General features: G+C 38.3%; 2 protein-coding genes across 9 annotated transcripts in view; one reads left to right on the top strand and one right to left on the bottom strand.

The window, feature by feature from the left end:
- LOC126291549 (nucleolar and coiled-body phosphoprotein 1-like) overlaps positions 1 to 27,407 on the top strand; it is a 160,303-nt gene that overhangs the window by 122,498 nt on the left and 10,398 nt on the right. The window contains exons 1-5 of one of the 8 annotated variants that reach the window (XM_049985054.1): positions 7,014 to 7,090; positions 8,372 to 8,616; positions 9,980 to 10,125; positions 10,457 to 10,670; positions 19,228 to 19,551. In XM_049985054.1, coding sequence (XP_049841011.1) covers positions 10,485 to 10,670; positions 19,228 to 19,551 — 510 coding nt within the window. In that variant the 5' untranslated portion in view covers positions 7,014 to 7,090; positions 8,372 to 8,616; positions 9,980 to 10,125; positions 10,457 to 10,484. Of the gene's footprint in view, positions 1 to 7,013; positions 7,366 to 7,391; positions 7,796 to 8,371; positions 8,617 to 9,979; positions 10,126 to 10,456; positions 10,671 to 19,227; positions 19,552 to 27,407 lie in introns of those variants that run through there. The other 7 variants (XM_049985059.1, XM_049985053.1, XM_049985060.1 and 4 more) reach the window with 7 other exon arrangements.
- LOC126291551 (probable 39S ribosomal protein L49, mitochondrial) lies at positions 4,572 to 7,053 on the bottom strand. Its single transcript, XM_049985061.1, has 4 exons — positions 6,837 to 7,053; positions 6,476 to 6,659; positions 5,698 to 5,825; positions 4,572 to 5,011 (listed from the first exon to the last, which is right to left on the bottom strand). Exons 1-4 carry the CDS (start codon positions 6,960 to 6,962, stop codon positions 4,865 to 4,867), a joined length of 585 nt encoding a protein of 194 aa, XP_049841018.1. The 5' UTR covers positions 6,963 to 7,053; the 3' UTR covers positions 4,572 to 4,864.

Here is a 27,407-nt window from a genome sequence, read left to right on the forward strand (position 1 = left end):
TGCTACATTTCACATATTTACGTATCATTTAATGGCTGCTGTAAAGCTCGTTTTGAAGATGGAAGATTAATGCCCTACAAATGCCATTTGAAATGGGTGCAGGTTTTAAGCCATCATTAAAAAAAATATTGTCAACAAGTGTGAACATCTTCAATAGTAGGGATCAGGGTATTTGTAAAGTTGCAGCTTTTCACCGTACTGACAGTATCTTAACTAATTTAGATACATTTTGCCACATGATACAATCCATCATCTCCTCTCCCTACAGGAGGCAACAATCATTTCAAGCCATCAACCTGATACAACTGCTCTGCCACTTGGGTATTGTTTGACACTTGTACCATATGATTAGTGAATAAGTGCGTGACTTATTAATAGCATTCATTATTGCTAAATAATCTGAGACTGTCACAGAGTTCCTGTGTGAATCAGGTGCCCTGTATATCCTCTCAGATGAGACTGGAATTAACAGTGAAGTTGATTGTTGCAGAGTCTGACAGCTAGCAACTCTGATCCTCTCTGACCACCCCACATTACAGACGTCAGATGTCGTAGGCTGCGCAGATCAGTAAAACAGAACAGGTGGCGAACTGTGGCGGAACCGACAGCAGTGTTTAATACTGGCCCGCGTGCAAGTGTATGTTAACACACAATGATGGGCCTCCGCAACGGGCGTGTGACCATCAGCTCTGCATGTTGACGCAGTGGCAAAGTATTGCATCGTCCGATGAACCTGCTCGGTCTGAGGCGCCTTGTCACAGTTCGCGTGGCTTGCCGAGTCCTCCCTCAGGTGTGTGTGTGTGTGTGTGTGAGTGTAAGTTAAATTAAGTAGTGTGTGAGTATAGGGACCGATTACCTCAGCAGATTGGTCCCATAGAAGATTAAAACAAATTTCCCAAAAGTACTACTTTATCATACCAATGGGAGGGTATGAATCCATTGTCTTTCAGGGGAACAGCTCCTGGCCACCTATACAGTGGAACAAAGACAACCTGGCATTGTGCTCCATATGCTGTAGGGGATGTTCGCAAGGACATTCATGGGTCCAGTGGAGCTCATGCAAGGCACCACGACAGCGAAGGAGTATCGTACACTGGTTGCAGATCACGTACACCGCTTCACGACGGTCAGATTTCCCAACAGCAGTAGCAGTTTTCAGCAAGATAATGCGCCATGTCACAAGGCCAGAAGTGTGATGGAGGTCTTCAAGGAATAGAGTGGCAAATTCCAATTGATGTGCTGCCCCCCCCCCCCCCCCAGCTCTGTACCCAACTGATATCATCTGGGATGTGACTGAACGAGATGTGAGAGCTCATTGCCTCCTCTCCGGAATTTATAGTGTTACCTGTGCTGAAGGTGGACCTATCGTAGGCACTGAACTCAGTTGTATTTTGCTTTCATTTAGCTGGTCTTTAGATGCTGTTCTTGTATCTTAGGCAAAGGGTTTTCTCTGATTGAAAGATTTGCTGTATTCATTGTCTGTTATTTAAAGATTGTCTGTTGAGGTTCTACCATTACTGTGCACATTTTAATAAATTTTATCATTTGTCTGGAATTCTCTTGGTGATTCTGTTGTTAATAAATTGTGGATTGTGATAAACATGTACACCCTCACAAGCCTCAATCACATCCAGTACTCAGCCTATGCTGCTGCTAAGTCTACATATCACATGGACAGTTTTCAATAAAAAAAAAAAAAAAAAAAAAAAAAACTACTACACTATTGCACAATATCAAATGTCCTGTGAAGGTCTTAGTACAAATTATTCTAGACTCAAATCACACCTGTTGAGTACAGTCACAAAGGTTTATGTGGAATCTTAACTTAAGTCTCAAACTCCCACGCACATTGAAGCGATTTGCTGGACCAGGATTGAGAATGGAAACCTTGCCTTTTGCAGGTGGTGCCTGTACTGACTGAGCTATTCTGACAGTATTCGAGACCCAACCTTCCCGATTCACCTCAGTCAAGAACTTTCTCCTTTTTTCCTAATTTCAAAAAAGTTGTTCTGCATTCTTCACTTGACCAGCGTTTCTGGGAGAATGGATACTGTGGAGGGATGGCTTAGCTACAGTCTATGGGATTGTTAAACACCATGAGATTAGCCCTTAGGCCTCTTCCGACTGCTGCCTATTAAAGACAGTACAAAGAGTTGTCCTACGATACGGGGACAAGCTATTAGCATGTTGCCAATCCCTCTAGTCACTATTACCAGTAGACGATTTGTGATGAAGCCACCGCTCCTTCACTCGAGGAGCTCCTCATCTGACCCCCAAAACTATGTGGACATCCCTACCTCAGAAAAATCCAAGGTGATATCAGTAATCAAATCCGAGTCCTTCCACACTGAAGACAGTGGCACTAACTACTCAGCTACAGAGTCAGTCCCTAGGGAATTGTTTCCAGAATAAAGCTCTCATTAAATCGAGAAGTTTCAAAATAGTGAGCACTTCAATGCAGGGTGAAAGACACTTAATTTCTCTGTGATAATCTTCTTTCTGAATTTGCCACTGCTGCTACATGCTAGAGAGCTTCTGCAAAGTTAGGGAAGAGTTACTGGCAGAAATTAAGCTCCACTCTGAAATTTAAAGTATCACTTAATCAAGTAGGGTGCAAGGTGATGTTCATAGTAGAATGTGAACATAGAATTATTAATATATAACACAACAGTTCACAACAACGAACACCTGGAAAGAAGTTGGAAGGAACAACTGGGATACACCTATGGAATCAGAGATTTAGCTATTAGCTAGAAACTGGAAGGATGCACAAAAATGCTGGAGGTCTTGCATGAAATCACAGGAAATACTTGGAGGTAAAATATGGGAAGATAAACAGGACATATAAATACTTCGAAGAATGGGTCTAACTCAGTGGACTAGATAAAGAAGCAGTCAAAGTTACAGAGAGAAAATTAGACCTTGCTTGGACAGGGATGACACACGAGTGATATCATACAAGGTAAATAAAAAGGGACAGCTGAAAGAATTTCAAAAGAAGGAAAGGAATATTCTCAAGAGCATCCTTGGATCCCGGACTCTTTTAAGATTACTGATGGGACTTGAAAAAATAGGGGAAACAAGGAGCTCTGTAAATACACTGAAAAGATCATGGACCAATGTGGAAACAACAGGTGAAATTTTGCCAACATCAAAAAAGAATAGACAAAAATCAACTGAGCAATTAAAAAATAATAATAATGAAATCTTCAGTTACATCATAGCATTAAATCCACCTCTAAGTGGGTAGAATGCACAAAATCACAATAGGTCAGTGGTGGTCAACCTGGTCCCAGTGACCTTCTGGTGAGAATTCCGCTTTCAAAAGATTTCTACAAAGATTTTAGTAAGTAATTCTCATTTTATGCTTTCATTTGCTGTAACTCTGCTTTACGAATTTTATAAAGTTATTTATCTACCCTATCAATCACCATTTCTGTGGAACCAGTAGACAATTAGAAAATTTCACTACTAGCAGAGATACGAAAATGGACAGTAGGTAAAAAAAGATTGACTACCCTTGCACTAGATATTCCAAAACAAGGAAGAATTCAAAAACAAAATCAACAGCATAAAATTGTTTAAAGAGAAATTGCTACACAAGAGATCCATATATTATGCTTCCAAGGAGGACAAAAACAAAAGAAATGAAAGAATAAAGAGTTTCTGGAAAGAGAAAAAGAGAGGCCAAGAAGCTTACATTGTAAGTCTGCAGTTGGCCAATCTTTCATCTTATTTCTCTACTCGCACTGGTGTCCCACTACTAGTTGGAACAAGAATGAATAGAAGTGATTTATCCCATGTTACTTATGAACTTCTTGGACCTCCAAGAAAGCTACATAATGTTACTAATGGATAAAAGCTCAGAGAATGACATTAAGAGCAGGTGCAAATCAGTACCAACACATACCATAGTCCAGTCTGTGAAAGAAATCCCAATAGCTGGCAGCACTGTTGCGAGCTTTCCACTGTAAAGTGCAAACAAAAACAATAGCTGCCTACAGAGAGAACGCAATACTGATGTGTTGTCATGGAAATACATACCAAATGGTTTTACGTGAGTGGTTGAGGTAGAGGTGCAAAGAAACTGCACCAAGCGTACTGCCACTGCCAGGGGTATTCTTTTCACTTTCACTGATTCTCCTGCGGATGGTAGCAGCTTACTACACATGGGGAGTACATTAACAAAGACATACAGATCTAAATAGATGTCCACACTGACAGAGAAGTTTGCTTCTCTCTCTCTCTCTCTCTCTCTCTCTCTCTCTCTCTCTCTCTCTCTCTCTCTCTCTCTCTCTCCTCCCACCCCCCCCCTCCGTCTTTCTGTTCCCCATTATCCTATAAAACAGTATGTGTCATGACCTTTAAAGATTAAGATCTGCTTTTATACATACAAGAATATTTATTATCAAATATCACAACATCAGACATTTATTACAAATTAAAGTCGCATCTTATTCCTATTTAGGATTGTTTCTACCTACTAAACATCAATTGTGTAATAGTTTTCAAAAAGTTACATAGTAATATCTCATTTACAATTCAAAAACTGATTTTTTCCATTATACCCCAAAACTGTGTGTCAAAAGCTATAGAGCACAAAAAATGTTTGTTAAATCATTTTAATCTGAATTACTTTACTAGTAGCTTGGATTACATACCTCCATCTTTATTTTCAAATTATGACAGGATACAAATGTCTAGATTTCTGTGTTCGAATTTATGCATGATGTTATGCAAATTTCAGTCCACAATGTATACTGAACTCATAATTAAAAATCACCCTTCCAATGTTATTCATGCATGGATGAAATCAAATGTACAAAATTACTTGAACCATGATGTTTTCTAGTTACACTACACACTAGAAGCCCTTTTGATAAAGCCACTGCTCCACAGGTAAATAAACATCTCCTTTGATTTTTATTAAGCAGCAGACCTCATGGACCATTGTAATAACACGTTTCTTTACAACAGATTCCAGATGCTCTCTCAATTCACGTTCCATCAGCTGAAACAGGATATAAACATTCATGAACATAAAATTAATGTTGTTCCTATGCAATATTAATAACATAACTAATCAAAGGCATAAAGCAATTATTAATAAGATGTATACAATGAAATAATGCTTTTTTGTTCTTTCCTCAAATCATCAAACTAAATAAAATAGGTTTTGTAAAAAAAGAGATTAAAAAGAACTTTTTATGTGTGTATACAGTTCCTGCTGTATTTTAACAGCTCTTGCACCAAAAATACTGGTATTAGTTTTAAAAAAATTGCATTACACATCAAAATATTTCTTGTAATGTAAACACAAGAAAGACATACAAAATCATGCCAAATGTATGGTTATCCAACAGATCTATGACTTTAAACAGCATGTTTCCTATGTGAACTAAGTTTGCCTTTGACAAATTAAAAATTTTCGCTTCTAGAACATACAGCAATCCTGTTTATGAGACAGTAGGTATATGGACAGAAAATTCCCTCTAGCTGCTACTTTCACCCATAAACTCTTCTTACACAGTACAGGAATGTAATAGAAGCGTTATTAACCGATGAACTAAATTTTACATAAAATACTACTGCAGTTAACATTTGTTATGGTACAAAGTACAACAATGACTTACGCCAGATGTAAAACAATTAAAAATATTTATACTTGTCAGTGAATAAAATACTACAGATACATACCCATATGTCGCCTTGGATATTGCGAACTACAGTTATACGCCGCTGTCCTCTGAACTGAATATTCAGATACACTGGCAGCATGTAGTTCTTATTCCGTTTTACGAAATATGGTAGTGATAAAGCAGCATCTAAACAAAAAGTCATATTAAACCAACTGACAATGTTCAATGTATACCACAAATGACAAAAATTGTTTATAATTCAGAGTTCATCAGACAACATAAGTACACCATTCTGTTACAAAACAGTTAGGGGCCTATGTCACTGCTACAACCATCTGGTGCATTATTGACGAAAACTAAACTGCTGATACTCTTCTGACTGGACAGTGACAAAAAAATGTAAAAATGCACATATTTCTCGTTTGTTGTTTTTGTGCAGGTAAAAGTAAATATTTACATTTCGAATTATCTAGCAGAAATGCAATACACAGAACATTGCTGCAGCGTTATAACGAAGTACACGAACGTTACTGACTGACAGCCGAAACCTTTCACATTTCAGTCAAATCCGATCCTTTATTGAATCAATGACACAGAATAAGAAGCCTGCTTTTGCTGTCAAGTAGCATACACAGATCACACAGATTGAGCTCGCTTTATATTTTATAGTAATCATGGCGCTTTGTACAAAAGCAGTTTTCGAAAAATGGTTATGACACTGTCACAATGTAACATTTCTTCGCGTCAAACAGTCGATTGATCACATTTGCCGTACGCTTTCTATTATCATTCCTAAAATACGTACGTCACAGTTCCTTGCTCGGCTATGTATTTACCTGAAGGTGGTTTCCAGCCAGATGGATAATCTGCCTTCGGCTTTGGTTGCGGTACAACTTTTGGCCCCAAAAGTCTTTCTACCCATTGCCATTCCTCGGGTGAGCTGGAGATTTCAAAGCCCGTATACAATTCCTTGGGGCCTTCCTCGGAACTAGATCTATACGAGGAATTTCTAGATAAGACCTACAAAATAAGAATTTTTTTCACAAAACATGCCTCTGCGTTAATCCAAGTTAAATCTGAGATCTCTTAACATATTTATGACAGTTGTATCGATGATCAATCTGTAATTCATATGTAAATATAGCAATATTATTGTATTTAAAACATAAAGGCTTCGGAAAGAAAGTAATATATTACCATGCGAAGGGAGGGTAACGTTTTAAAGCGACTGACATCTCGATAAAGACCATAATGACCGCACAAACAAGAGTTTGGCGTAAATAGCGTAGTACAACTCCTAATACCCACTCTGAGGGCTGCCATATTCGTGTTAGGGGTGTTACGCTTAGCGTCGTCATTCTTTTTGCTTTAGTCCAACATGGATGTAGGGCGCAAGTGCACAGTGCAGCATCGTACGCGCTAATGTTTCGTTTAAATCCCCTAAATCTCAAGTAATACATTGATTTTTGTGTTTATTGTGAACTTTAGTCTAGCATGCGGATTAAAATCATCCGACAGAGTGTGTAACTTTATGTAGTACAGTGAAATTCTTGATAATATATGTCTCTCGCAAGCTACGTGATTTTCTTCGCATAGGTGGCGCTAAATAACATGAAACAGGGAAGGTGATAGCGGTGTGTGTTCCCTATGCCTATATTTCAAAACGTTTTTTCGTGAAGTATATGAAATAGGCACTTGAATTTTAATGTTTCGAATGCAAAAAGAGGTATGTACATTCTACTGAAATGAACAATTTGAGACTTCGCAGCAGTGAAATGCACGAAAACATACTTCAAAAATTAGTGAAATTCGGGACTTTGCGTTCGTGTTTTGTTTGTCAATTAGTAAAGTTTTTGTGTTGCCTTACCCTTTAAGGTGTCTTTGTCATTGACTACTTGTCCTGCGGAAGTAAAGCTTGGATCACTATGAAACAATAAAACTAAATTAAAAAGTTGTACATTATTAACGATTAATTGCTTGACGAATTGCCCTGCATGCATATTTAGCACTTTCGTAGTTGTAATGCGGAAACGTAGTGGCTTGACAATAAACTGTAGTATGTATGGACGACCATTTTTTTAAAATTGATAATACGGAAAATTTATAAAACCGTCGAATGAAACAGTATGAAATCCCTCTGGCTGTTCTTCGCGCGGGTATAATATTTTTTTACAATTTTTTTAAAATATAGTTTACAGACTTATATTTCTCCTCCGTCACATAATTTGTCTCCTGTTTAATGTCGTGGCTAAACGAAACGCTTTTCTTCCCATAAGAATTGTGCTTTTCTAAAAGTGACCTGTACAGTAATTGCAAATTATTGTAAATCTTGTCATCTCGCTTGCTCAGTGCCCTATTTCTTCTGAAGTTTGGCGTTTCGGAATTTTCGCTGTGTGAGAAACAGCTGCTTAGTTAAAACTGTAGATATTTTTAATTTTCTCGTCATTGGACCTGAGAATGTCATCTAACCTATTTATTCTTGCACTGATACTGTGTTTTGGCGATTAATTGTATGCATGCAATATTATAGTAGTGGTAGTTGCATTTTCTGCAGTAATGTAGCTTGGTTTTTCTGCAGTTTGACAGAAACCCTGCAACTTTTTTCTAGTTGAGCTTCATTTAAAATTCTGTATTGGCTAAACTTTTTTACAGGCTTAGTTGTAATATTACTGTTAAGCTTTTAATATGCAAAGTATTTCCAGGTATCAGATTTTCCTTTTCATATTTTGTAGGCCAGCCAATATGCTACTATGTTGTGCATATATAGACAGACCTCTTTGACAAACATTATGTAGTGAGAAAGCAAAACCAAAAGGGGAACTGTGCACATCCATATTGATAATAATAAATTAAAAAGTTGAAAACACATATGGTAGTTTAAAAACACTCAGCCATGTTTGGAGCCTTTTCTACTCTGAAACTTGTTGTGAACTCTAACAACATATGACAGTAGTGCAGTGTCATTGAAATGTATCAGGTAATGTATGTATAATCTACCATTATTATGTATGGAGGCCCCCAACAATTTAGTTAAATGAAACCTTTAACATCAGAATTTTTTCGCAGATGCTGTCAAAAGGATCTTTCTGGAATTTTTTGTTTATGATAAGAGGTTGCCCTTGCACTATTTACTGTCATGTAGCTCCCATTATGATTAATTATGATTCAGTACAGCCAAACATAAATTATAGATGTTCTTTCTATGTATTAGGAATTAATCTATGCTTCCATCCTATCATGCAGACTCTTTTTGTTTTGTATGTTACAGATATTTTATATTTTATGTAAACTCTTGTGCAGAAATGTTAATGGCTCAAAGCAGTGAACCTCTTCTCAAATATTCCCATACAACTCCAAGTTGGAACTTGAATTCTTTGGTTCTTGGGTCAGTTTGTGCATACTATCTCCACTTAAATATTTGAGACTGTGCCAGCTCAAAAATCCTCATCCTTGTTGTTATTAAATTAATGTTTCATTTGTGTTAAAGAGGGAATCAGTTTCTTCAAAAATGTGTTCCTTTTAATACAAGTATTGAAATTGTGGAATAATAAACCACAGAAAAAATTTATTTCCATGAAAATGCTCTTTTATCAAACCTTGCTTAATAACTGTAGCTGTTATGTAAATACGATTACATGTTCAGCATGGTGGATGTAGTCTTCATTTGTGTACTACATATGCTTACCACAGGAGTGATGTGTGCTCCGAAAACACATCATGCATTCTGTATGAATATTTGACAAAAACGTTGGGTTGTCATCTTGGTTTACATATTCTGATCTTGTAAAGTCCAAAAGCTTCTCTTCTTTCTTGAAATGAGTATATTATCTGTTGAGTGTAACTTATATGATAAAAGCAACACAAGTGTTCTTTCTTGTTGACAAAAAATTATTTTTTCCTTGTCCTAGTAATGATTGTTATCTTCAGAGCTTCCTATACAACAGTTAAGATAATGTGTACGCAAGCAATGTTGTTCCCCAAGTACTGACGTTTGGTTCTTTAGAAAACCAGAATTCAAAACTAGTGTTGTGTAAGAGTATTTATATTGAGGTGTTATCCATCAGTTCCCTACATGATCTCTAACTGTTTAGTTTTGTGCCTTGACCCCAAACTATAACAAAATTCATTCTACTAGCTTTCTTAATTGTTGTGATGGTTCGTGTGCTTACAGACTACCACTCTCCACCCTTTTTAAGCATTTTGATTAATAATTTGGAACTATTGTCAGCTGTTCACTAAAATTACTCTAGAAGAATAATGAGCTTGTACATTGCAGGCAGTTTCCCAGGAATTGCATCAGTTAATGTAATATTAAAGATTACGTTTTTCTCTTTTTGTAGGTCACTTAATTACCCAGCCTTTTGCAGCAGAACAGAACCAGTGACAGTTAGTAAATGATAGTGTTCTTGTCTATGTCCCCTTAAAGACCAACGCTTTGTCTCACACACTTGTGACAATAGCTGAGCAGGGGTCACTTAACAGCTTGGTGAGTCGTGTAGCAGCAGAGATCTTGTACTCCAACTGTAGCTATAAGGCAGTCGTGTGACACAGCAATATGTTTTAATGTTTTCAGTAGTGCCTTGACACACCCATAATTCATGTACGTGTGAGGTATAGGTTCAGTACATCAGTTTAAGATTGCTTTCATATTATGTAAGAAAACTTTGGTATAATGGATCCACTTACACAGGGTTTTCCTGTCATTGAAACAGATGCTTATGTACGGAGTAACTGTGTCGATTCAGAGCTGAAAAATGTGTGTTCACTTCATTGTACATGCCTGATATGATTACTCAAGATTGTTCACACTGTTTCAGGTGTCTATGCTAATGACTGACAGGGGAGATGGCAGCACGTGAAAAAAAGCCAGCTGCAAGCAAACAGTTGGGAAACCGTAGAGATGCTGACAGTAGCAAAACGTCGTTGACAGTTTCGACTATAAAGAAATTTAATAGTTTGGCTGATGCAAAGAAGGATCTGCTGAAGCTATCGGAGGATGTAGCTTCAGCCACAAAGAAACCAATACCTGGAGTAAGCATGTCACTATTGTGAATAACTCTTGCAGATTTGTGTTTTGGTATCTTACATATCTAAGCTTAAGTGTATAAAACAAGTCAAAATGCACATCCAGTAATGCAAGAAGTGGAAAAGTTGCTGGAATTTTTTTTTTTTCCTCACTCAAAAACTGTCATTTGCAAGAAAGCTCTGTGGAGACTTTCCTGGGTTCCTGATTAGTTATAAGTACATTTATTTTGTTAATTACTAGAAATTGCAGATTTATGCACTGAAAAAAGTTTAGCTAATAATCTTCTGTTTCATTGGACGTCTTACGTCATCACCATCTCCTCCTGCACGTTTTAGGCTTTGCCTGTTACTACATCGACTTAGAGAGATTAGTCCAAGTCCTTCCATCTGGCTTTGGGTCTCTTCATCCTGTCGGTTTGTATTTGTAAAGTATTTTTTGAAGTCTGTCATGTATGTTGCTACATGCCTGAAAAGTCTCATTTCCATACTCCGGATTTTTAGTGGTCCTGTTTTTTTGTTGTTGTTTAGTTTTCGCTTCTGTACATTACAACTAGGAATGACTGTGTTTCGTAAAATTTCAGAATTCTCTCTCTTTCTTACTTTTCTTTGCAAGGTTCATGTAGTACTACCTTTAAGTTAAATTTTTTTCTATCTTATGTTCAAAAAATTTTCATCTTTATGTGATAGATTGCATCCCAAGTGTTTAAATTTACTTGCTGTCCTATTTTCCCATTTCGATCTAATTTTGTTTCTTCCATAAAAACTATTGCCTCTTTTAAAAAAATCTGGTGTCTGTAAGTTGCATGAAGATCAGATCCTTTGTAGCTAAGATACTGCTCTTAGTAGGTTATTCTCGCTGTCAGTAATTGTTACTCGGTCATCAGCTGATGACATTGTCAGTATGTAGTCTGGTTGTTCAAAGTTGAAAGAGTAAGACGTTAGTTCATTTATCCTCTTCAAAAACATTTGCTTTATGTAGATCTTAATTAAAAAGCATGGGTGATAAACTGCATCCTCAGTAAACCTAGGTTCATACTCTCTCTGTTTTGATTATTTTTGCCTGCAGTAGATATCTGACTCTTCATACATACTTTTTATAACATTTAATAAATTTTTAGGTAAACCTCAGTTGTTAAGTTCCTGGAAGAGCATGCCTCTTTTAATGTGTCTTACTATTTTCCAAAAGATTACATACTGACACATGATTGATACAAAAGTGTCCAAGCAGTATATGTATAGGTACTGATTTTTTGGGGAAAAAAGACTCCCAGCAGAACATCTTGATAATCTAGCAAAGTTTTTGGGCTGTGATGTTAACTGTTGTATCTTACTTTATTAATGTAATTCCATTTTAGAACACATGGGGGTGGCAGAGACTAAATATTAAAAGAATGTAGTAAGGGACGAGTGAGGTAAGGAGAGAAACAATACAAATTGCCTAAGGAAAAATATTGATAGCTGTATAAGATGAACTTCATCTCACTCTTACAATATTTACTTAGCTCCTTAGGTGGTATTATTCTGCAACATATTTGAATTTAGTCAGTTAAAGAATTGTACAAACATAATTTGTAATTTGGCATTGGTAGAAAGTAGGAGAAAAAATAGGCAAGCAGATGATGAAAGGTTGTTCTAGGCAATGCTAATTAGAGGTATTGTGTAAGTTTTGAAAAGTCTGAAAGCCTGTGTGGCAGTGGAGGTTTTGGGGAAGAAAACAAAAACTCAATGAGACAAATACGTGATAGGTAGCAAAAGACAGAAAACAGTGAGGAAAAATTGGCAAATAAGAATAATTGAAGGAGCAAATGCCTGAGATGAGGGGATGTGTTGAAAGGCAGAAAACACAGAAACAGAATGAAACACAACAAAGGGAACGGGGGATGAAATTGGAAGGAAATAACAAAGTTAAATGGTACAGTTACAGTTAATACTTGAGACGTTGGAATAATATAGAAAGATTATAAGGTAACTCGGAAAATTACTAAGAAAAAAATGAAAATGAAATTTAATGAGATGAAAAGTTGGTCAGTAACACCCAGAGAGATAAGAAGGCAGGTGGCATAGAAAACGATGGAGAATGATAAGTTAATATTTGGTGCTCTATTTGTATCCTATGTAAGTAATTTTATGATGCATTGATTCGAAGTTGTGAAGCTCTCTTTAACATCTAGTGAAAAGTATAATTTCGATCAGAAATAAACTGGTATTCATCACATTTCTTTATCTCTTTCATATCCACTTTTTTTGTATTAAGTTAATGCACAGTTTGCTATGGAATATGTAAGTATAAAAGCAATTTAAAAATAGTGTAGAGTACTGAGCTGTCGTTAGCTTACTTGCCGATTAAACATGACTTTGGCCCATAGAATGTGAGTAGGGGTGTAAAATATTTGCTGTTAAATTATGCTATCTCAATAAAGGTCTTCGGTAGTTGACTGAAGGCCTGATGATGAAGATGTGCTTTGGAATTTGAAATTACTAGTAAAATATAATATTGTATGCGGGGAAATATAGTTGTCATTCTAAGCTTTAAATTCTACAGTGTGCGTACATACTTTTGGCAGCACTTTAACAGATTTGATGTAAATTGTATCAAAAGGAAAATTCAACCAAGAAAGCTGTTAAATTACAGTTGACTGTGGCTGACCAGTATGCATCTGAATGAGGTGAAATTCCTAGTTCTACTGACAGGAACACTTAAATGAACACCCATTCATTTATATTTGTTCACCATTCTTCTTTCTTGTCTAATTACATTATACTGTATGTGTTATACATTTTTATTAATTGTCATATAACCACTAATTAAGAATAAAGACAATTTTTATTAAAAATTGTAATTCAGTGTTTATTAATTAATATTTCCATTTAAGATGTATAAAGAATTTAAATAAAATAAAAAAGAAGTGTTCCTACAAAAACTTGTACACTATACACTTGGCTACAGACAACTACATTGTTGCTCCACATTCTTTAGTATTTAATACAGGTAAACATTCAAACAATCCATAAAGTTTTTAGAATTGCATTGCACTGCTTTAGAAAATTGATCGCCATCACTGATCTTCAAATCCTATAAGTAAGGAGGGCAGAGCAGTCTGTTAGGTCCCCTTGTTTCGTAAATATCTCCTATCATTGTACGTCAGGCTCGTGTAGGAGCATAAATTTCCAAAATTCAAACCAAACAGATTAGCGATGTGATTAGACAAAATACATTAGAATGGACTCCAGGCAGTAAGACTGTCTTCTACTCCCTTCAAAGGATTACCAACTGTACCTCAGAAACTGAAAAGTGAAGGTGGTCGGGGAACTATTTAAATAAATTCAGTTAATGTCATTTTAAAATTATATTCTGTAAAAACTTGCAATATATACATGATGTCCCAGAAAAAATGTCAACAACGCTTATGATGATGTGCAGGATGGCACACTAATAAGTTTTCAAGAAGGAGCCTGTATCCAGAAGCGCATAGCTTGGGCACTGGAAAGTGATGAATTCTGAGATGATATGTGTTCCACATTAAGTCAATAAATGCAACATAAGTAGTACATTGACCAGTTTACATTACAAACGAGCTGCAAGCTGTTTACCTCCTACGTCAGTGCAGAGCCTACATCAGAAGTGCTGAGCCTCGAGCGCATGAGCTAGTATGTGCTGTTGTCTTTGAAGTATTTCAATTGCTTCATGAACTCAAGCAATAAGGTGCACCACTGATGTTACTGGGCTGCAGTACAACATGCTATTCATAGAGGTCAGATCTGCCGTCCTGCTGGTCATGGAACTGGTCCACATCTACCAGTCAATCAGCTGGGATGTGGTTCCACACACCCACATCAGAGGGTGCTGGAGCTCAGTTGTGTTGCAGCCGCTTGTCCACCCGAACATTTCATCAAATCAAATCAAATCAAATTTTATTATCACGTAACATGCCTTATACAATCAAGGATTGCGACATAGGTGACTTGTCAGTTTTTATACTACATACAGACTAATAAACTTAATTTTAGGTTATAATACATGTGTTGCTATACAGGTATTTTACACATTTGTCATAATACATATTGTGGTGATCTATACAATTATTTTTACATGGTTATCATTCAAGAATTCTTCTACCGTATAGTAGCATTTATTTTTTAGATATGTTTCCAAGTCTCCTTCAGTATATTTTAGAGGTGGGTCACATTTCCCCTTCCAGATAGTATTTGTAAATTTCATGCCCATATAATGTAGTGGCACTACATCCAATAGGGTAGGTAAAACATCTTTAATAAATGTGAAATAGATTGGTCCTGTTAATCTGTTTGGCAGTAGATATTGCCCAATGATAATGGTTAACTATTATCCCAGCCAGATGTTAATACTGAGCTTGTGTTGGTAATTTTGTATCACTTGTGCACCTGGAGTTTCATCCACCGAAATTTACATGTTGTGCAAGTTTAAAATGCCCCTTCACATGGGAATAGCATGAAGCTCAGGAATGGTGGGTGGAGTGTGCATTGTTGTAAATACCACTGTGCTAACTGTACCCTTTGTGGACAGTCCTCCTCCCGCAATGAATGGACTGTGTGCAGATGGTATGGCTGGAGCCAGTGTTCATGGGTATCGTGTCACGCGACACTTTTACCCATGTGCAGTGCTTGTGCCACATGCCAACTGCTGGAGGCTGGGATTTCTTCAAACATTGTCAGCATGTGTTCCTCCAACTGTAGTGCTCAAGAAGAGTGTGGACAACCCGCATCATGGTTCAACACCTAGCACAGGACAACAGTAGACTGCGGATAGTATTTGCAAGTGCCCAGCACAAAGTGCTACTACTTTACTGTACATCGAACACACCTCATGCAGAAAATACTTAAGTGCAACTTTCCGGCTTGTCTGAGGTGACAGTGAATGTGAAATGAAATAGGGTACATATGTTTGGAAAACATTCTGCATACAACCTTGCAGTAGAAATAACTCTCCCATTGCTGTTCTCTGTGCCCTATGCAGACACCATGTCAAACATTTCCACAGCTTTGTACTGGTACATGCCGTGTTGATATTAACATTACTGCACTGGCAGACTACACAACGTCTGCAGTAGGAGGCACACAAGGGCTGTGTGGAGGAAGGTAGCACATGCATAGGAATGTTATTAGGTCCAGGTCATCCATTCACAGTACATAGATGCTAAAGGGTTGCATACCTTCTGTATGTAGGCAGTAAAGCAAATTGGAACAAACTGTCACAACCATTCATTCTTATACTTTCATACTCTCCAGCATCCAAGCCATTTGTTTCTAGATATGGGTTCCTTCTTGCAAACCAATCAGTTTGTGTTGACTGTGTGTGTGTGTGTGTGTGTGTGTGTGTGTGTGTGTGTGTGTGTGTGTGTGTGTGTGTGTTTTCATTCATACACTAGCTAATAAAAAAATAAGTTTCAGTGAATAGGAACTTTTGTATTAATTTTAATATAAAATTGTAATAAAGTTATAAATTGCTGGCTTATGGAAAGGACTAGATGTAGAGAATTTGAGAAAGATTTGAAATTGAACAAGGACAGGTGAACACTGTGAACAAAAGGAACCATAACTGAAGAAGGAATGGGGAATGAGTAACAAGTGGGGACCCAAAAAAGAAAATGTAAGTGGGAACAACATTGACCTAAAGAGAGAGGGAGTGACTGCCATTCAGAAGTCTTTCCTTGGTCCTTTCATTCAGTTTAGTGAACCATTCCTTTGTAACAGTTCCCCATTCTAGTTCCTTCCTCTGGGAATTGTAATTCATTGTTTATTAATTAATATTTCCATTTGTTAATATGTATAAAGAATTTAAATAAAAGAAGAAAAGAAGTGTTCCTACAAAAACTTGTGCACTATACACTTGGCTACATACATCTACATTGTTGCTTCACATTCTTTGGTACTTAATACAGGTTAGAGTGAGGAGAACATTCCTTTTGTGAAGGGAAACCAAGATGAAATGGTGTCAGAGAGAGCAATAGATTAAAGACTGTACACTGGTAAGCACTGTGCCAGCTTCAATGTAGAACTTTTAGAGCCAACTGAGAAGAATAGGTGGCTTTGAGAGGAAGCGTGGAAAGAATACTGCAGCTAAGATGTTGGAGGGATTATGGAAATAAAAATAACAAGGAACTGAGCAAATAATGAAATTTTACCACTAGAAAAAAAGCAGTGCAATCAACACACGTTTATTTGTAAAAGTATATAGTTTCATATGTTGCTCTCCTTTAGATGTAAGATTTATCAAGACTAGGATTTATTAAGTAACTAGTAGAGGGTGGGTATTTAAAACTGTTGTACAGCAGGAATAATTAGGGCTTTCTTTGGAACTGACTTAAATATATCGAAATTAGGGTACAGTGCATCAAACATTTTAAATAGATTTATCATTCATTTAAAACTCATGTACATGGACTAAATTTCAGTCAAATATAAGCAAAATCTTGTAGTTTCAGAATATATGATGTGTTAGAGTAATATGTAAGAATTACAGACTGGTATGAATTTCAGTTAGGTTGTTGTCCCAGAGGACACTTCAGTTTCAACGATAGGAGCCTTAGGAGTGTGATGTTGTTAGACAAGGAGATTAGGAAGGTGCCAGTAGGTGGTGGTGATCTCATTTCAGGGTGTTCTTCTTGCTTCCTAGGTTGTCCATACAAAGCGCAGTTAGTCTTTGGACTTGCCACTTAGCCTCCTCTACCTTCCTTGGTCCATGTATTCTTCTCCAGCTAGTCCCAACACTCGTATCATCCCTGTGCTTGTCAGGCAGTCTCAGTAGTGGTATTCCTCTCAGTCTGTTGCCTTTGATGTCCCTCCACCACCTGTCTGTTATCTGGTCTTTTTGATGCATTATATACCCATACTATGTCAGTCTCACCTCTCTAGTCACATCCACAATGGCCAACATTTTGCACAACTCCTGCAATTCATGGTTTTTTCTCTAGTGCTCTCCATTGTTGCCCAAAAATCTGGCTTGGAACAGCATTCTCAAATGTCAGGAGTTTCCTATCTTTCGTGTCAGTCCAGGTCTTTGCTCTGTACAGGATGACAGTTTGAATTCCTCTCCTGTAGATCCTAAACTTTGTAGATCCCAATAAAAGCGAGGACTTAAGCAGATTTCCAAGTGCAGATATTGACCTCTTTCCTGCCTGCATTTTAGGGCTTGACTTGAGAAAACCTTAGCCTTGTCAAACTTACATATTAAAGCATTAGAGGCCTGGTTGGTACAGGGTTGTGATAAGCAGGGCAGCGAAGATAGCTGCTACTGAATTTTTTGGATGTGATAGAGGTATTTGCTGGATGAATGTGATAGAGGTATTTGCTGGAGTGTGCGAGTAGGGTGCTGCACAGGAGATAAGCGTGTGGACAATTTGTCACAGAGGAAAATCAGAAAATGGTGGTTCCTATTTATGTCGAGGGATTTGGTGTTGGAGGAGATTTGGTTTTTTGGTCAATGAAACACAACTTTATTCCAGAGCTGTGAAGTTGGGAGCCAATTTGCAAATAAATAAAGGCTAGAAAAAGACTGGTTTAGTTCATATTTATTAAATCTGAGGCTGAGATCCTGGCTCCCACATCTTTGCACTCTCAGTTTTTATAGTTTAAGATTCCTTTCATGCTTAAATGCGTTTTTAATGCAGTCACTGTGTTATTGATTTACATTTTTTGGATTAATTTGCATGTACGCTTCATTTTAAGAGTGTTAAGTGTCTTTTATTGGGTTCTTATAGGTGGTAGGTTGCATCAAACAACTCCAAGACTGATGACTTCAAATAGATTAAGAAAAAAGTGTTATGGAAGGAGTAAAGGTAACAATTCACTGTGTAGTTGATGCATTGAGTCATCAATAAGCGCACAAACCAGAATGAGAATAAGGCTGAGTTTTCAGATGAGTCCTTCATAGCTAACAGAATACATACACACTTGCGTGGCTACATTATGCCGACACTGCAGCTTAACTGGGTTTAGCGGTTTTATCGAGGGGACTGAACAAGTGGAGGGGGAGGGCAGGAAACAGGAGGGAGAATAGGAGACAGGGAGGGAAGAACAGAAAGTGCACTGTATGTTAATGTGGCACCAGTAAGGTCACTCTGGGAGGGGCAGGTGGAGCTGTGTGCATTGCTTGAAGATGTTGAGGGATGGTCTGAATGGGGAAGATAGAATGGAGAAAAATGCAGATACTGGAGAGGATAGTGTGAGTGCAGAATGAGCAAAGTGGGCAGGAGAAGAGGTTGGTTTGGAACAGGACTAACAGGATTGACGTCAGGAGGCTTTTGGGATACAACAGTGTATTGCAATAGACAAATTGGTAGAGCTGGTGTTGGGGGAAAGGATCCAGATATGTATTCTGTTACCTCTGCAGGAAGATTTATCCAAAAAATCAGCAACATTCTCGGTCTCGTTTCTGTCATTATTGACATCCCTTTGATCAACTACATGGTGAGTTGGTATTTCTTTTCTTCCGTTGTTTATATTCCCTCAAAGATTTTTGAAATAAATTTTTGTGTTGCAGTAATCAGAACATGCTCTTCTTTTAATTAGCTTTTACTTGTTTCAGGCATTCGTACGGCGGAGGAAAAACTCTGTCGCCTCTGTTGCTGCTTCGGAGCCAGGGGTCGGAACATTGAATTCAAAGAATTTGCTGACAAGTTCTTCGAAGATTAACCCCAGGGTGGTTGCTAAGAAATCTGGCATTGGTGGCAACAAGATCACGCGAATAGGTGCCGACTCTCTGGTGACCAATGGTGTTACCTATAAATCGCCATATGGGATGCGATCTGATTCCAAAGGGCTGCGTAGTGGAAAGCGTCGAGATGGGAAAGGACTTATAGAATTTGGTGAACGGCCGCTCGAATACAGTCTCAAGAAACGACGCATAACGGTAGGTCTGAAATTGTGTGTAATATATCTTCTTCTTCTTCTTCTTCTTCTTCACAACTTAATGGTGTAGGCTTAATGCCTGCTCCCATCTTTCCCCAAGTCTGTCAATATTTCCTCCTTTTGTGGCTTATAGAACGTTACCTGTTTTGCAATCTATCTTCTTTCATTCTGTTAATATTTTCTTTGTATTTGCTTCTGTAATCATGCACTCTGCCCTCAGTATTACAGATAGTAAGTTCTGATCTTACTTCTCCATGTGTGTTCTGTGTAACCTTGAGCATTCTTTAACTTTCCTTAAAAATCTTGTGTGCAGCTCTCGATCTAGAAGTCAGCGTCACTGCTGCTTTCTGATCGTGGAGTCAAGGATTTGATTCTTGGTCAGGTCAGAGATTTTGGGACTGAGTGTTTGCGTTATCAGAATCATTACATTTCATCTTAATCACAAAGACACCAAAGTCGCTGAAGTGGCATCATATAGGAAGCCTTGAACAAAGCAGTCAAACAAGTGCAGGCAGGATCTCCTGGGCAATACTGCTGTTTGATCATTTCATTTCATAAAAATCATATTTTCACTGTTTGTATCTTACTGGTGCCATTGCATGTACTGTATACATTATTACAAATGTTCAATAATTGTGTATAAAGGTGGTAGGTACCAAAACTACAGTGCAGTCTGTCCATCATAACGAGCATAAAAAACTGAAAGTAGATCAGCAGAGGACTTATCTGATATTAGAACGAGCAGTGTCATGGAAGACAGTACTTTAGTACTGCGGCTAGTAATAGTGAGCAGATTCAAGAAAAACTAGAAAACACATTATATTGATAGATTTTGAGATGATGTTGATGTTGTGAAATGGAATAAAATCTTTTCCATCCGTAGCATGCTATTGACTACTAGAAGTGTAGACAGTAATTCACTCTATACACAAAATACATTGTTTATTTTAATTTTAAAATTAGCCTAAACATGAAAATGACTTCTTTCAATATCTCTTGTCGTTTACTTAGATCAGAATAACAGAGGAATTAACAGTTGAGCACAGGAAGGGGGATGTTGTCAGTTTGCCATTCCACGCAAGGGCAATATGGCTTGTAGCAACACCTGTGCATATCCATAATGAATACATTCATAAGTTCCCCATTAATGTGCACATAACCTTAATAGTTTAATCACACTCTTCTTCTACATCTGTACTCCACTAGCTCCCTTCTATATGATAGTATGTCCAGAATCACTAATCAAGGCTGAATATGCTCTAATTTGAGAAGAGCATGCAACCCCTCTCCTTGTTAGTCCAGTCCTTATGATCTTAGCACCATGGCAAACTGTGACACCAATGTGTGGGTGTCAGTGGAACTCAACATACTGGTGAGACCACCGCCATGAAGTCACTGTGGAGTGTGAGATTGTGTTCTTTGAAGTGCTGTTAAATGTGACTGTAATTTTAGACAAATATTCTAAATGATGGACCCATTTTCAAAAGTTTGCATTTATCCGTTCAAATCCAAAATGAACTAGCTTTTACAAACGAAAAGTAGTAGTTTCGAAGTTTTTTCATAATGTTTGATGTCAATTTAATAAATTTAATAATTTGTAATTAATTTTTAATCATTATTTAATAAGTAGAAATGTGATAAGTGTTAAAAATGTACAGTGTGGCCACTATTGACTGCACGGTAAACATTGACGCAGTAGCCGAACTCGCCCCACACACGCAAAAGCATATCTGCTGCTACCAAGTGCACAGCAGCAGTGATCTGGTCCATGAATCATTTGGAGTGGTTAGCAGAGGTGGGACATAAACAGCTTCCTTCACATAGCCCCATAAGAAATAGTCGCAGAGTGTGAGATCAGGAGATCTCGGTGGCCAGAAGTGCAAAGCCAGGTCCTCAAGTCCCCTGGGACCAATCCAGCGCTGAGGAAGGGAGTCATTCAAGAAGCCTCGTTCATCACGGTGCCAAGATGGTGGAGCTCCATCTTGTTGGAAAATGAACTCCTGGCAATCTTCAATAACTTGAGGGAATATTGTTCCAGCATTTCCAGATACATGATTCCCATTACAGATCATTCTGCAAATAAAAATGGTCCATAAAACTTTGTATGGAATATGGCACAGAACACGTTGATCTTTGGTGAGTCTCTTTTGTGTTGCAATGGTGAATGTGGATTGTCCAAACCCCATATGCGAATATTGTGTCTGTTGACTTTTCCACAAAGGTGGAATGTCACTTCATCGCTAAAAATTACACGCCGTACAAATGCGTCATCCTCCATTTTTGCCCACACATAACCACAAAATCCAAGATGCTTCTCTTTGTCATAGTTTTGAGAGCCTGTGCAAGTTGTAATTGGTTGGGCTTGTACAGGAAACGCCTCTCAGAACTATGGTTGGGGTATTCCAAGTTCTCAACTGACTCTGTTGTAGACTTGCTGGAACTGCACAAACAACTTTCTTGAATCCATCTGACATCGTCCTCTGACACACGCGGACAGCCTGTGCTTTTTCCTTTGCATGCACTCCCAGTCTGTTTAAATTGCTTAAGCCAATGGCTAGTGCTTTTGCGAGTTGGTGGTTGAATACGGAACTTGATACAAAGTGTCCGCTGCACTGCAATTTGCGACTTGCTTTTCACAAACCTTGTGCTCCAGTCACCATCTCACACACAACTGACAGTGAAACGGAATGATGGCCCTACTGGTGTGCAAACACTACTGGCCGTGTCTGAAGTCATTACCACCTGCCCATCAGAAACTTTGAAACTACTTTCTTTCTTCGGTATAAAGCTTGTTTAGAATAACTCTGTACATTCTGTTTGATATGGTTCACTTCTTTTATGTTTCACAGTTTAGTGGTTACCTGCTTCTTGTCAAGTTGTGCCACAAACTCCTCTTCTCCCCAATCCTATTCAATACCTCCTCATTAGTTATGTGATCTACCCATCTAATCTTCAGCATTCTTCTGTAGCACCACATTTTGAAAGCTTCTATTCTCTTCTTGTCCAAACTATTTATTGTCCATGTTTCACTTCCCTACATGGCTACATTCCATACAAATACTTTCAGAAACGACTTCCTGACACTTAAATGTATACTCGATGTCAACAAATTTCTCTTCTTCAGAAATGCTTTCTTTGCAATTGCCTGTCGACATTTTATATCCTCCCTACTTTGACCATCATCAGTTATTTTGCTTCCCAAATAGCAAAACTCCGTTACTACTTTAAGTGTCTCATTTCCTAATCTAATTCCATCAGCATCACCCGACTTTAATTTGACTACATTCCATTATCCTCATTTTGCTTTTGTTAATGTTCATCTTATATCCTCCTTTCAAGACACTATCCATTCCATTCAACTGCTCTTCCAAGTCCTTTGCTGTCTCTGACAGAATTACCATGTCACCGGCGAACCTCAAAGTTTTTATTTCTTGTCCGTGGTCTTTAATACCTACTCCGAATTTTTCTTTTGTTTCCTTTACTGCTTGCTCAATATACAGATTGAGTAACATCGGGGAGAGGCTACAACCCTGTCTCACTCCCTTCCCAACCGCTGCTTCCCTTTCATGCTCCTCGACTCTTATAACTGCCATCTGGTTTCTGTACAAATTGTAAATAGCCTTTCACTCCCTGTATTTTACCTCTGCCAACTTTAGAATTTGACAGAGAGTATTCCAGTCAACATTGTCAAAAGCTTTCTCTAAGTCTACAAATGCTAGGAATGTAGGTTTGCCTTTCCTTAATGTATTTTCTAAGATAAGTTGTAGGATCAGTATTGCCTCACGTGTTCCAATATTTCTGCGGAATCCAAACTGATCTTCACTGAGATCGGCTTCTACGAGTTTTTCCATTCGCCTGTAAAGAATTTGTGTTAATATTTTGCAGCTGTGACTTATTAAACTGATAGTTTGGTAATTTTCGCACCTGTCATATCCTCATTCAGTGTGAATTGTTTTGCCTCTTGGAGCCTTCTTTAGCTCACTGAAGTAGCATAATTGCAGGCAGACAGCTCTGGACTGTGTGGAGGGTGACTGATGACCTCCCGTTTGAATGTCTGCATTTGCTGTCTGGGGCCTTGCATTGTCATGGATCAAAATGACCAGGTGCTCTGGTCACTTAGAGTTGATTGCTGTATGAAGGGTGGTCAAGATCTGTATCACTGCACATTCAGCATGGATTCAATAAGAAGGTGGTATTTTTATTAGAGCACGAGGTGAGCCTAACCTTTCCCACAGTTGTGTAGATGCCCTTAGATTTTTGGGTGGCGGTGACCTTGCATGCTTCCATATTTTTGGGTGGTAGTGACCTCGCACGCTTCCATTGAAGACTAAGGTGTCATGACTCAGGTTCGAAGTGGTGACACCGTGTGTCATCTCCAGTGACCACTCGTGATAAGTTCCGTGACAGTGCTACAGAGGCAGAGGCATTCTGTTGACGGAGAGTCTCATTCCTGTGCTGGTTGAAGAGTGAGGCAGCCATTGGGAACATGCTTTGCACACTTTCTGGTGTTAATACTTCTGACACTCAGTTCAAACTCTGCATAAATAGGCTCTGCTACCGGAACTCACCCCTGAATAATGAGGGCATCCACCTGCTGGATAATGACACTGGTAATGCAGTGTGGCATTCCATATTGTGTATCATCGGCAAATGACAACCGTCCTTTCCTGAATCACTTGCGCCACACCTTGACATGGGCGGTGGACTTGCAGTATTCTCTGTACATTTGTGCCATTCTTTAACAAATTTTCATTTTCTGCAGACCTTCCACTGTCAGCAAATGCACTACATCCTGTTGTACTTGTGCTGAAGCCTCCGTTTCACTGTTTCCAACATAGCTTGAATTCAGTGGACAGTTGACAAGTTCACATGCTCGCTCTCATCATGTAGGTGTATGACTGTATCCCTCTACCAGCAACTTTGAGATATCAACACTTTTACAGGGACTGCACCTTCTTTCGTAGGCAGTGACATCACAATCCTTTCAGTGGTTTTCTACAGCTTCTGTTTCATTTCTTTGTGAATGCATCCTGTGTTTCTGTAAGTACTGGGTGGTGGGCTCTGCTCTATATAATTGGACAATTTAGGTTTGTAGTCCTCGAAGAACCTCAAGGTGTGTGGCAGAGGATACATTATGTAATGCTATCATTTCACCACTTGACTATTCAGTTCACTTTGGTGTATAGGAAGAATGACCATTGATAATCCTCTGTATAATCTTGACTTTCTCTGATTTCACAGCTTCAGTCCATTCATGAGGTTTGTATGACACGATGTAATACGTTCATAGACTCCTTTTTTTTTTAGCAGACTGTCAGGATTATAACCTTAACATCTCTGTTGTATGCAGCTCTCATTTTAACTATCTCCTTGATGAAACACTCACCATTTACTTAGATCTTCCTTGCTTCCTCAATTAATCCTACCTGAGCAGGATCCCACAGTAACACCCAACACTTGTAGAATTTACCAAATATGCTCCCACTATCGTGTATGAGTTAACTTTCCTTAGGATTTTCCCAATTTGCCAGTAATCTGACTGTTGTACTACTAATTTTGTGTGATCATTACACATTGCAGGACTTAGAGTCCATCATTGTCTGTCCTCTGCAGGTCTTCACACATACTAGAACATTTTTCTGGTGCTTCACAGCAGCATCAACTGTGAACAGCTTCATGAATCTTCCAACATTATCTGCCAGCTCATTTAAACATTTAACGGCACAGTGCCTATAGCACTCCCTTAAGGCACATCCATAGTTACTTTCACTTCTGACAATTTCTCCCTACTAAGAGCAACATGCAATGATCTGCTGTTTAGGGAGTATTCAGTCCAGTGGCAAAGCTGATCTTAGGTTCCATGTGCTTTTGCTTTGTTCACTAGGTAACATAGAAGACTCTACTGAACTCGCTCCTGAGGCCGAGGGAAATGATATTGATCCAGGTGGCAGAATCTGTAAAACCCATGTTTATTCCTACAGAGGAGATTTTAATGCTCTTAAAATGCTGTACTCTGCGAAGATAAACTGTGTTCCATAATTCTACACCAGATTGCTGTAGTTCTATAGGTCTTTAGTTATGTGCATTGTCTGAGTGCTTTCCTTGAAAATTGTAGTGATTAGTTCCTTTCTCAAAATGCTTGAAACTTTTTGTTGATCTAGCATTGCTGCTAGAAATGGAGCAAGTTGCTTTTGCATGATCTCTGTCAATTTGTGCAGGTATTTTATCAGTTCCCCTGTCATGTTTCCTCTATTTAGTAGTTTCACTTGATTTTACATTTGCTATCAGTAATCTGAATACCTAACAATATAATTAATGTTAGACTGCTGTCCGTTACGTAGAGGTTGCAGTGATGGAAAGACACATTTAACAATAGACGTTTTGGAAAATGTCAGCTTTTGAGGAATCCTTCATCACGCACTAGTGCATGCGAGTTATGCTTGTCCTTTGCTGATTATTTTTCGACGATACATGGTAAATTCGTGGTCTCATCTTGAGGTGAGAGTATCCACCCCATTGTTGGCTGCCTGTGTCCTCTTAAGAGTGCTCCAACTTGCTGCTTTCTGGCTTGACAAATCTCTCTCTCTCTCTCTCTCTCTCTCTCTCTCTCTCTCTCTCTCTCTCTCTCTCTCTCTCTGTCCATTGGTAGATGATATCCAAATAGAAGCAGATCAGGTTTTACACTTTCTTTGTGAGAGTGATTTGTATGTACTCAGTTATAACTTGTCACTGTGGTCTTGTCTCTATTTTTTTTCATTTTGTGGCATGAATCTTCAGCCCTTCAGCCAGTATTCCACAGGGAAAGGGATTGTCAGTCGTCGACTGCTACGAACTAATTTTGTGGGTAGGGGGATTTCAGACTGCTTCAGTGTGACACCTCTCTCTTATCCCATTGCAGTTCCTTCCCTTTGACATTTTCTTCCCTTCTTGACACCACAGAGGACCAATTGGCAGTCCATCCATTTCTTTTACACCATGCGAAGAGGTTCAGTGGTTAGCACATTGGACTCGCATTTAGGAGGATGATGGTTCAAACCTGCATCCAGCCATCTTGATTTAGGTTTTACGTGATTCCCTTGATCGCTTCAGGCGAATGGCTGGATGGTTCCTCTGAAAGGGCTTGGCCGATTTCCTTCTCCATCCTTCCCAAATCTGAGCTGCTGCTCTCTCTCTAATAACGCCATTGTTGACAGGACATTAAACATTAATCTCCCCCTTCTTTTCTTTTCCTGGAAACCTTTAGGCTTTGACTATTACAGAAAAAAGTGATTAATTACCTTAATTTTTAGTCTCAGTGAACCTCTCAAAAAGTTAATTCATTCAGTCGAGTGTTGTCTCTGCCACATCACGAAAAGAACATACCATGTGCTCACTTTTACATTGTTGAAAGAGTGCTCAAAGTACACTTACACAGTGGACGAGAACACACATCACATTTTAATTCAATACTTTTCCCATCCTACGTGTGTGTGTGTGTGTGTGTGTGTGTGTGTGTGTGTGTGTGTGTGTGTGAAGTTGTCATAAACATACCGTATTGAACATGTGTTCAATATGGTATCAAGGTTTGGGTTGTTGACAGCTTTACTTGTTACCATTAATTACTCGGTTTGTCAATCATCTGTAGTACCACAGTTTAGAAGCTTCAATTCTCATCTTGTGTCTGTTATTAAACGTCCACATTAACATTCATATAAGTATCAGAGAAGTCTTCCTGATACTTAAACCTATAATTGATGTTAACTACTTATTCTTTTGAAGGAAAAGCTTCCTTGCTATTATTAGTCCATGTTTCAAACCCCATCTACTTCAGCCATTATCAGTTATTATGCCGCCCAGACACCAAAACACATCCTCTAG

The sequence above is a fragment of the Schistocerca gregaria genome, chromosome 9, assembly GCF_023897955.1.
Source record: "Schistocerca gregaria isolate iqSchGreg1 chromosome 9, iqSchGreg1.2, whole genome shotgun sequence".
NCBI classification, from domain to species: Eukaryota; Metazoa; Arthropoda; class Insecta; order Orthoptera; family Acrididae; genus Schistocerca; species Schistocerca gregaria.